Source organism: Adiantum capillus-veneris, chromosome 12, assembly GCF_014529385.1.
Source record: "Adiantum capillus-veneris isolate H3 chromosome 12, ASM1452938v2, whole genome shotgun sequence".
Classification (NCBI taxonomy): Eukaryota; Viridiplantae; Streptophyta; class Polypodiopsida; order Polypodiales; family Pteridaceae; genus Adiantum; species Adiantum capillus-veneris.
The window spans coordinates 56,814,966-56,826,496 of NC_140942.1; the positions used below are offsets into that span (position 1 = coordinate 56,814,966).

Sequence of the window (11,531 nt, forward strand, 5' to 3'; positions counted from 1 at the left end):
CTGCTTCCTGTGTATTTCTTGTTTACCCATTTTTGCACTTGAGAAGGCCTAACTCTTCTATGATCTACAAACCTCATCATTGGATCTCCCCGTCCTAATCGATATACCTCCTTAGGTCTTCTGTAATAGGCTGGCTCCTCTCCCAATGGTGCTCCTAAGCCATAATTTCTAACAGTTCTTGCTGGAGGTGGTTCTTCTCGTCGAACTCGTTCTATGGGTGGTCCTCGAAGCTCTGTCGACCGTTGAGTCTTTGGCTTACTCTCTCCCTGATACCTTGAATAGAGTGGTGGTTCTTGCAAATCCCTTAGCCCTCGTGCGGCTGAATAACCATCTCGGTTTCGGTCTTGTTCCAATGTTGCACTTTGTCGCAGCCATGCCTGCAATGATGGCTTGTTTACTGGTTGGTCTTGGTTGTTGAATGCTTGCGGTCAGGTGGAATGTGAGGTAGCGTCATACTCATCTGAAAAAGGATTCGTTGACTTGCTTGGGGTGTAGGTGGCTCTTCGTACTTCCTCAGGGGCATATGCTGATGCTCTTGGACATGTTGCCCTTTCTACCTCCTCTGGGAGAATACGTTGGTATTCTCGCCCGTATCTATCAACAAAAACTATACCCTTCCCCATAGCAGTTTCATAAGAGAACAAGTAAAGAACCTTGTCTTTGCTTAATTCGTTTACGTATGGTTATTTGCTGCGAAAGTAAGAGACTATACCCTTACTCTCATGTTTGTAGATTCCCACGTTTTCGTTATAAATTGGAACCTTGATTGTTTTCTTATCATACATAAAAATAGCTCCAGGCCGGTCAATGTTTGGTGGCAGTTCTTGAGTGTCCGAAATCATTTTTCCTTTCGCCACATTATCTCCATATCTATTGTAATCTTAAGGGTTACTAACTATCAGATAGTGGTTCCCTTTTTCGTCTTGGAATTTATCTCCATCATCATAGACTCGGATTATCTCCAATCTTTGAGCTCGTCTCTCTTCGATACAAATGCACTTGCGTCCTCGATAGTCAGAATAGACTAGGACTCCTCTCAAGTTTGTTCCCTCTAAGAAGATCATAGTGAGCTTGGAATCATTCAAAGGATTTTGGGAAGTGCTTCCTCTTCGCATAGGTCCATCATAGGTGAAACCTCCTGGCTGTTGACTACCCATCATGAAGAAAGATTTGTCTGACGAAGTGTCAGTATCACTACCTTCCTCAATAATCGGTGCTAGAGGATCTAGCCTTGCCTAAGTTACACTCTCTTCGGTGGACACTAAGCTTCCTTGGTCACCCGCCACCTTCTATTCTCTAACAATGTATCTTCTTGATCTTAAATTCATCAAACTGATCAATGCAATTTATCTCAAATCCAACCACTCACCTGGCAAAGGATCAGTTTTTGCACGACTTCTTGCTTTGTTTTTGCCGAATATACCTGTACACAAGCGTTTTAATTTCGGAAATCGAGTCAAAGCATTTATATGCTAGAGGTTACCTTAGAATGATTGGTATAACTGGAGAGTTAATCTCAACCACTACTGTATTTTATACACTGCTGATGTTCCGGATTAGGTCTTCTAGTCTGAAACTGTACTTCCCTTGGATGTTGGTCAATTTACGCGAAAAAGTCTGAATTCAGTCTTTGCTTCATCAAATGGGTAAAAAAGGTCCAAATTCACTTCTGAAAGAAGTTCTGGAACCCCTAAGCCAAATGGAATCTCACTATCTATGCACATTCAAATTTTCCTTGCAGTATGTCCCTATAGACATCCTACGCGTAGGATGTCTCCTGTTGTGTTTTGCTTGGATTTTTGCATTGTGATTTCCCCTTGTTGTGCTGAGCCTACAGCTGCTTTTACTTTTTGATTTGGACACCCATTAGCTGGTCAATGAGTCAGAAACCGGTTCCGACAGCCTCTTACTGATATTGATCAGTCTAATCAACTCCAATTTGGACTAAAATTGACTAGGAGACTTGCCTTAGGCTATACAACACCTTGTTATGCTCACTATCAAAGTCAGGCTTCAATTTCTTGCTTTAGAGTAGGATGTCTTTTTCATCAGAATGGCTTCAAACTCAAAGCCTAGGCTCCCCTTGAGTTGCTGATCACTTTGGTGTACTCAAAATTTGGTTTGAAGTCCAAAATCACTCAAAAGACATCCTACACGTAGGATGTCTTTTTGGCCTGTTTGATCCCTGACTTGTCCCACAGCTTCCCCTTGATGTCAATAACCCAGTGATATGCTTAGATTTTTGTTGGATTTCAAAAGTCCCAAATTTCAACTGTTCTTGCCTTTTTCAGTCAAAAGTGCTAAAGTCCGCTTTGAACCTAATTTTCTCACCCAAATGAGGTGAAACCCATTCCAGTCACTCAATATATCATGCAAGACATGCGCATGCAGCCATCTTATGGCTGCATACGTATGTCTTATGGTTTTGGTCTCAAAATAATTTTTTGGCACTATTTGGATAGGATGTCCGACAATTTCAGTCTATCTGGCCTTATCCTGTCAAGATATGGCCAAATTTCCACTTTCTAGTTGAAATTAGGGTAAAATCTACCTTTTGAACACATTGGTCAACTCAAAATCCCAAAATTCCTTCCAGATTAGCCTGTAGACATCCTACGCATAGGATGTCTCCTAGCTTAAAATTAGTTTTCTTTCTGATAGAAATGCTTCTAATGCTCTGTAGATCTATCAGAAACATTCAGAGTAACTTTTGGACTTCAATTAGGCTTTCTAACACACTTTTGCGTCTTTTACAATCTTGTGCTCATCGTCTTGATAGCATCTATATGCCAAGGATCCCCAAACGTCCCCTTTGTACTAGTATATGTCGTCTTCTGTGTGTATGCCACCTGTCCATCCACATTGCCTAATAGTTGAGCACACACTTTCTTGAAATCACTGATCACTTCATTTTTTGAAGATTGCTCGTGCATCTGGAACTTGGGATCCAAGACAAAACCTGCTCCATGTAAAGGAGTATGCAACTGCTCCCATCGTCTGTTGACAAATATCATCATCATGGCTTTCTCTTTTCCTGCATAAGATGTACTATCTTTTAACTTGAGAGTGGCTTCATGCATGTACTAGTAAACCCGTCCAAAGATAGAGGCTTCTTTGTCCGCTAATCGTATCAAATGAGTGAAAGGTTCTGTGACAATAACTATTTTGTCTACATTTCTCCAAAAAATAGAAGAGTTTACAAGCTGATATCATTTGGAAGCAGCAGGTTCATACTTGGGATATTTAACAAGCCAAATGTCCCATCTTCTATCTGGCATTGTTTCAACAAGGGCTGCCATTAGGAAATTTCAGAGGTCATTTGGAGGGCCATATGAAGAGAGAGAAAAATAGAGCGCGTCCAATGAGCGTGAAGGCTACGTTACGTAGGAAAGTACGTAGAAAGACTCAAAAAATAGGAAAATAGCATAAAACTTTCACGAATCTAGGATTGTAGTATAGTAATTTCCTTCCTTTTACCGAGCTTTTAGGTGCTTGCATGTGGTCCCACTTATGATATTCTCTTATGGTCATTAACGTACTAGAGGGTGACCATTAAGCCCGCACAAGGTATTGGAATTCTAAAACACTTTCCCTCCATTAGAATGCTTTCAAAGTGAATCTCCCTCCACTAAAACTTTTCTCTGAGAGCTATGGCGTCCACGTCTTCTCGCCCAAGAGGCTCTAGGTGTTTACTGTCTCTCACACCAACAACCAACAACTGCACTTTGCCTAGAAGGCCAAGTAGTAGCATATCCTCAATTACAATACCAGCTTCAATAAGTGCAGAGAACCAATGGGTTGGACAAAGGATAAACAAAGGTTCATGGGTCCTCATGCAACCAAGAAGACCCAAGAGGTCTAGTGGTATCAACGTTTACCGCTCAGCATGGAAGGCCAGAGTGTTGGATTTCAAAGTTGAAATCAGCAAAAGATCTGTAAAGGAAGTTCTTGTTCAGCATGTGTTTACCCATCCTGAGGTGATAGAAAACGGTGGAAATGTATCAGATATACATCAACCACATTGCAATTGTAAGTACTCTTGACATGTGAACTTACTGATACTCTCATTATAAATTTTCTTATATATTTTGCAATGTTTCTCCCGCTTGTTATGAGTAATGTCTCCATTCTTCACAGCTCAATTACATTAGATTTGTCATTTGTACTTATTGATACTCTTAGTTTAACTCTTGTTATATATATTGCAGATGTTTATCCCTCTTCTTATGAGCAATGGGAGCCTGTGGAGTGCATAATAGGCCTCTTCCATGTTGTTCATGCCCACATTGGTTCTCTACAGTATTCAGAGAGGAGCAGCAAAAGACTGGCTGATGAGGGAATCTTTTTTTATGACCACTTTTACCAACTCAGCTCAGGGAATAAGAATGGCATGTTGGTGAAAGTGCCTCTACCAACCGATTGGAACACTGTGGACTGGCCAGTTCCTGAGGAAACAATGGTGGAGGAAATGCGAAGTAAGCTCTACAAGGATATACAAAGGTCTCTACGTAGCTCTATTCCTACCAAACTGGTTAGAATTGCAAACTTCTGTCCTGTTGCACTCTTCATAGAGCTGTTTCATAGCTACAACATCCGAGTTACAAAAACTATGTTCATGTGAAAGTCATTTCAGCAGTCATCCTATGACAAACTTCTTGACAAAGGATGGTATGCAAAGGAAGAGATTGGTTTACGGTGCGAGGTCGCGCTTGATACTCTAGTTGTCAAGTACATGATTGCAAGACAATCACTGTTACTCTCGTTTTGGTATATGCGATCACAAATGCTCAACGGTAAGTACATTCCTATGGACCAGGTTTCTGCAAGTTTGGAAGATAATCCTGCTGTGGATGTGGAAGTGATTGATAAAGAGCATGGCCTACTATTGGTGGTTACAATAAGGGAGCTATGCAGTCTTCAGCATTTGCGGCATGACATCATTGAAGAGTCAATGGACAAGGACCTATCAGATTTTTCCTTTTTCCTAGCTAGCCGTAAGGTGATGCGGCAAAGGGAAAAAGATATTTTGTGCAAAGAGTTGGATGGTCGGGTTGAAGTAGTGTCAATGTAACAGATATTCTTGTGAACCCAAGTGTATACAAATGACTTTCAAGACATGAAGTTTATTGAGCTCATTTTTCAATTGTGCCCTGTGAAAAAGTGTGCTTGAAATACATTTCTTTACCACGTCAAATCTCTCTCTCTCTCTCTCTCTCTCTCTCTCTCTCTCTATATATATATATATATATGTATATATATATATATATATGTATATATATATATATATATATATATATATATGTATGTATGTTAGACAAGACAAAGACATGATAGAAGAGTCATCTTAATTCATTAGAAAGTACAAACTCGTCCGTGAATAATGGACTGAGATACAATTACTGTAAGTATGGAATCAGAATGTCTTCAAGGTAAAAATCGAAGGAATTCCCCTCGAAAGAAGGTGGTGAGACAGTTGTTCCCGACGGATTTAGTTCTCCCTTTTCAGGAGTATCATCAATTAGTAGTGTATTAGTTGCATCAAAGGGTACACCGATTTGGCTAAACGGTTTGTACAAAAGGGGTAAGTGTGGTTTTTTAGGGTGGTAGTGGCCCTCAACGGTAACGCATTTTCTTTGATCATACAAAAAGGAAAAATTTGATGTGTGAGCGTGGCATACACTGCAAACTATTGCAACTAGTGGCGACAAGTTTTGCCTTTGCATTGAAGACCATATGGCAACTCTGAAGCGCGGAAGAAGAAACTGAATAAATTCCTTGGTTCCTGGATGAACCACGACTTGACAAGTTCCCATCCGAAACATTTGCAAATTCTCAAAGGGTCCTCTGTCACCGAGAGGCACCCGCATTAGCAGCAATCCATTGACGTCCAAGATAATCAACCTCTGTAAAAGTTGACAAGTACATATAAGTAGTTAGAAGCTGAACATATTTTGCCATACTTGAATAGACATTACCGGAACAACCGTATCTACAGGTAGCAAGGGTCCATACTGGGTCTCTGTAGTGTTCATGTCGTTGTTGCTCTCCTCTGCTTTATCTTCATAGTCATCATTCACATCTTCATCAGGGGTCTCCCCCATGGCTCTTTCTGCCTCATTCAAGGTTTCCTCCAAGGTCTTTTCCTCTCCCTCGGTTGATCGGCTTGCCTCATACATCCTTGCCTGATCCATATCATTTTGCTCATCCCTAGGCCTGCTTTCCTCATCCATATCCTTTTGCTCATCTATAGGCCTGCTTTCCTTATCTTGGGTTTTAACCATAGGCTCTTTTGGCTCCTCCACTGGCTGACTTGGCTCTTTCATTGTCTCCTCTGGTTGTACCTTAGCACCTTCCATTGACCTTTCCTCATCCTCGGCTCTTTCATCTTCTACGGATATGACCCCCTCGGCCCGTTGTGATTCCACTGTATCGGATGTAGGGGTTTGTCGTGGTGGCACGTCATGTTTTGTTAGATCAATAGTGCGCTCATCCAAGCCTCTATCTTCAAGCTCTCTAGGGCTAGACATAGTAAGCAGGTGTTGTATTAAACTTACCCGGTATCTTTGCAAATAATCATATGTGTAGTTTTTTAAAGCACTCTGCAAAATTGAAAGACCACATGGTGAGAATTATTTTATAAACTAAACCAAAACTAACTGAATGCATTGCCAAATGGGTACCTTAGTCATGAAAGGTTTTAATGCAAAGTAGCTTTGCAGGACATATTCTACATGGAGAAGACATCTCCAGCCGCAAGAATTTCCATCAATTTGATTTGGGACATGTACTTCTTTGATTGGGGCCTTGTATAGTTCATACCTTCCACATAGCTTGCCATAGGCAAGCAACAACCTCTTTATACAACTGCACAAAGCAATGTCAAGATGTTAGCATGAGGCTTCAAATTTACATGGATATCTATAAGAAACACTTTCTGATACAAAACACTTACAGCCTAATTTCAGGGTGGGTTCCTTTTATTGAATTGAACACCCACACTACTGGTTGGTCAACATCAAGGCATATGAGACTCCAGTGATGGTTGTTCTCATATGGAAAGATGATCACAGTAACTTCCAGCATAGCATAGTGGAGAAACCAACTCTCAAAGGTCCCAGATGGACTGTTCTTTTGTCTAATAATCCCTGACATTTGTGGATCAAGAAGAAACACCTCTGTGTGAGTGTGCAGTGGGAGTTGACTTTTGATCAGGCTGCAGAGACTCTACCTGAGTTAGCAAACCTATTATCTGATTTTTCAAAGCTAGCAAGATAGTAACACTTACTTAAGACAAGCATAGATAATTGTGTCTGAAATTTGAGCATCTAGATTCTGCAATAAATTAATGTCCACTTTTTCCAGAGCTAGCTTTCTGGCTCCATCTACAAATGGTATCTCTGCAAGCAAACCATCCTTCATTGAAAGTAGAGTTTCTTGATTGCTTGCCTCTATGGACAGGGTCACATTGCACTCTGTTTGCCTCTGGGACTCCACTGCTACTTTTGATTTCTCCTTAAGCTCTGCTTCCCTCATGTCCTCTGTTTGGCGAGCAATAGTCTCTGCCCTTGCCCTTGTATTCACATCATGTGTGACATCTACAACTGTGAGTTGTGGCACTAGCTCCGGGGGGTATAACAAAATTTCCCTCATTTTCTTATCCTTGCAGACATTGGGGACCAGTAGTTTGTCATACCTCCACCTTATTCTTTTCAGTGTCTCACTATCTTTGTCCATTATAGTAACCCTGTGGGCATGGGCTGCAACAATGGTCATGTCACTAAAGTACTCCAGTAGGAAGTCCTCTGCTGCTTCCTGTAGAGCCATTAATGCCACCACCTTCCACCTTTTGGTGCCCCATGTAGCTTCATCACATATGGACCTCACCATCCTCTGGAAGGGCAGCTTTGGTATGCATAAATCTACACATTTCTGTGCCTTTCTAATTTCACTGAAAAGTCCCATGCAGGTTTGCAACTTCTTCATCCTTGGCCCTTTTAGAATTTTATTTGGTTTTCCAGGTCTTTTCTTTGGGGTTGCAGATCTGCTACTTGCTTTAGATGCTAATCCTGGTCCCTTGCCTGCCTTCCTTGCAGTGGCTTTTGTTCTAGCCATCTCACTGTACACCAAAAGAAGAGTCTCAATCCCTTTCTCTCTCTCTCTCTCTCTCTCTCTCTCTCTCTCTCTCTCTCTCTCCTTTCTATAGCTTAGCATATTTAAATAGAGAGAGAGAGAGAGAGTGAGACAGCCCATTACTAAAGGCACGCGCGGAGCACGTTTTTACCTCAACAAACACCTCCGCGCGCCGTTAGTATAGGGTAAAATAAATACACACACTCTCTCTCTCTCTCTCTCTCTCTCTCTGGTCAATGCACAATACTAACGGCGCGCATAGAGACATGCACACCGGTTATGCCTCTCTACGCGCGCCTTTGGGAGAGAGAGAGAGAGAGAGAGAGAGAGAGAGAGAGTATGCGTGTGTGTGTGTGTGTGTGCATGCCTGTATTTGTGTGTGTGTGTGTGTAAGTTATATTTGTGTGTGTGTGTGTGTGTGTTTGTATTTTTAAGATGTGTGTCTCTGTGTTTGTGAGTGTGTGTGTGTGAGTGTGTATGTGTGTGTGTGTGTGTGTGACTGTTTGTGTGGGTTGTTTGTTAAGACTGTGCTTGGTACTGTGACAGAAACAGAGATAGAGAGATAGAGGCAAAGGCAGAGGGAGAGGCAGACCTTCGTTATGTCGATGGGTCGGCTTGCTGTCGGAGACGCAGACGACGGCTCTTGCACTCTCTCTCTCTCTCTCTCTCTCTCTCTCTCTCTCTCTCTTTCACTCACTCTCTTTCACGAGGTGTGGTTTTTCTCTCTCTTGACCTCTTTATATCACGTACAAAAGTATACGGTCTCAATAATGACCACAGGTGTGACAACATGCAAATATACTCTAATTTATAGTGACACGTGGGGCGCCGCCGTGTGTATCCGTTATAAGTGTGATTTTGAGAGAGAGAAAGAGAGAGAACAATAGAGAGAGAGTGAGAGAGAGAGAGAGAGAGAGAGAGAGAGAGAGAGAGAGAGAGAGAGAGAGAGCCATAGAAAGAGAGAGAGTGATAAAGAGAGAGAGAGAGAGAGAGAGAGAGAGAGAGAGAGAGAGAGAGAGAGAGAGAACAGATTGTGATAGAGATAGAGAGAGGGAGAGACACAGATTGAGAGAGAGATAGAGAGAGGGACTGCTTACTCTCAGAGAGAGAGAGAGGGAGGGAGAGAGACAGAGTCAGTTTGACACACAAAAAAGCAATGGAGGAGACACCTCCCTTGGAGTTCCTGCAAACCCCACCAACAAAAGGTGATCTCTCACTCTTTCTCTCTGTATTTCCAACAGTTGGTACAAATTGTGTGTGTGTGTGTGTGTCTAAACAAAGAAAAACCCAGACTGTTGTTCAACACACACACCTCAATACACATACTTCCATAGACAGAGACACAGACACACATACACACAGACACACACAGAGATATATACACATTGTCTCTCTCCCTCCCCTCTCTGTACACGTTACTAACGGCGCGCATAGCCAACCAAACACTGGCTCCAGCTCTCTCCGCGCGCCTATAGTATAGTTATGACTCTCCCTCAATTGCACTTAAGGCGCGCGGAGAGAGTTGCAAAAAGCACTTTTCCGTCCTTGCGCGCCTTTAGTACAAATAGAAAAATACAAAGAGATAGAGAGAGAGAGAGAGAGAGAGAGAGAGAGAGAGAGAGAGATTGAATTATCGTCCATGGAGGTCATATATGACCTATAGGACCAGAACAAAACAGTACAAAGGATTTCATCTCATACATATCAGTTAAGGACTGAGAGTCCATCGAGTGGGGAGAAAAAAGATAAGGTGGGATGAACAAAAGTCTAAGATGAGGTAGGTGAGGAGGAGGGGGCCGGTTTGGGAGTTCGAAACTCTTGGATGATGGCTTTGCCTCCTCGGTAAACTGCCCATTTCCCTGCTGTGCGCGCTTCTCGCATCTTTTGGAGTTCGGTCTTCTTTTGTTTGAGTTGGGTGGGTGTGAGATCTTCGGCAAACCAAATTTTTGTGTCCTTGAGAAGCTTCGATTGCTCAAGGAGCTTGACTCGATCCGCTTTGGTCTTGAAGGTAAGAATTGCATGGTTGGTGCGATGCTCGTGAGCGAGAGTGGTGATTGTTGCTGGATCCCATTGTATCATGGGGGTTGTTGTTCGGATGCGATCGAAAGACTTGTGGAACTTGGGGTCCTCTTTTCCTTGCCAATCGCTCGGGAGTCCGCCAATGCGGACATTGAGAGCAATAGCATCTTGTCGTTGTTGTTCGCGTAGCGTAGACGCCACACGAACTTCGACTTCGCGAAAAATGACATCCTGTACTTGAGTTTTGACCTTCTCTGTGAGGGTGACTTCCGTCTTCGTATTGAGCTCGATTTCCTTTTGTTCCGTCTTCCCCTTGTTGGAGTCCTCCACTGTGGTGAGGCGAGACTCGATGGCTACGAGTCTTTCCTTCAAAGCGTCATTTTCCTTGCGAAGTCTTTCGACTTCATGTTGAAGGCGGGCCATGCTGTCCACCTTTGGGGGTGTTGCCACGACGCCGGCGAATGTGGGCTTCACACGAGAAGAGGCCCGAGTGGCCATGGTGGGTAGTCTCTCAAGAGAAAAAATCACCTTCAAAGGCCTATAATCAACTTTAATTAAAGGAGCTCTCTCTGTGTAGCAGGTCGAGACTCGGGTGAGCCGAGGCTGAGACTGGCGGGCTTCAACATGGGCAAGGCTGAGATTGAGACTGGCGAGGCTGAGATTGGCCGGGCCTGGGCATGGGCCGAGACTGGCGAGGCTGAGATTGGCCGGGCCTGGGCATGGGCCAAGACTGGCGAGGCTGAGATAGGCTGGGGTGAGCAGGGGCTGAAACTGACGAGCTCTACAGAGAGCGAGAATGCACGTGAGCAGAGCTGGGCGGGGTTGCTACTAGAGATGGGGAGCAGGGCTCTGTGGCCTCCCCTAGGGCTGCCCCCTCACCCAAGGGAGACCGGAGACACAGTAGGCCGCTAGAGAGAGAGAGAGAGAGAGAGAGAGAGAGAGAGACTATGTGTGTTTTTGTTTGTGCTTTGGTGAGAGACATATATATATATTTATTTATTTATTTATATTTATATTTATATATATATATATTTATATATATATATATATTTATATCTATCTGGAGAGAGAGAGAGAGAGAGAGAGAGAGAGAGAGATCATGATGGTTTTGGTTTTGGCAGAGTTGTCATGTTTCCTGATGGTTTTGACTTGTCATGTTTCCTTATGGTTTTGACTTGTCATGTTTTCTAATGAATAGGATTAAGGTCTAGTAGGCAGAAGAGGCTGAAACCTGATCCAGAGCTTGTGCCAGGATTTCAACCCTTGCAGGCTCAGTTGCTTAATGTATCTGCCAAAAGAACTGTTGACTTTTGTCAGGACATATCTGAAGAAAAGCCAATTGGTGAAGATCAATCAGAGAGGTCACCAGGGCAAGAGGATCC

At 43.0% G+C, this 11,531-nt stretch overlaps 1 protein-coding gene across 1 annotated transcript; it reads left to right on the forward strand.

The window, feature by feature from the left end:
- Positions 1 to 10,773: 10,773 nt before the first annotated feature.
- Positions 10,774 to 11,061, forward strand: LOC147445781 (uncharacterized). Its single transcript, XM_086526103.1, has 2 exons — positions 10,774 to 10,845; positions 10,888 to 11,061. Exons 1-2 carry the CDS (start codon positions 10,774 to 10,776, stop codon positions 11,059 to 11,061), a joined length of 246 nt encoding a protein of 81 aa, XP_086382229.1.
- The last annotated feature ends 470 nt before the right edge of the window (positions 11,062 to 11,531 follow it).

Bases quoted from the DNA above. Each gene is read 5' to 3' on its own strand.
- LOC147445781 (XM_086526103.1), top strand. From the start codon at position 10,774: ATGGGCAAGGCTGAGATTGAGACTGGCGAGGCTGAGATTGGCCGGGCC. The intron at 10,846-10,887 runs GCTGAGATTGGC...AAGACTGGCGAG, and splicing joins CATGGGCCGAGACTGGCGAG to GCTGAGATAGGCTGGGGTGA.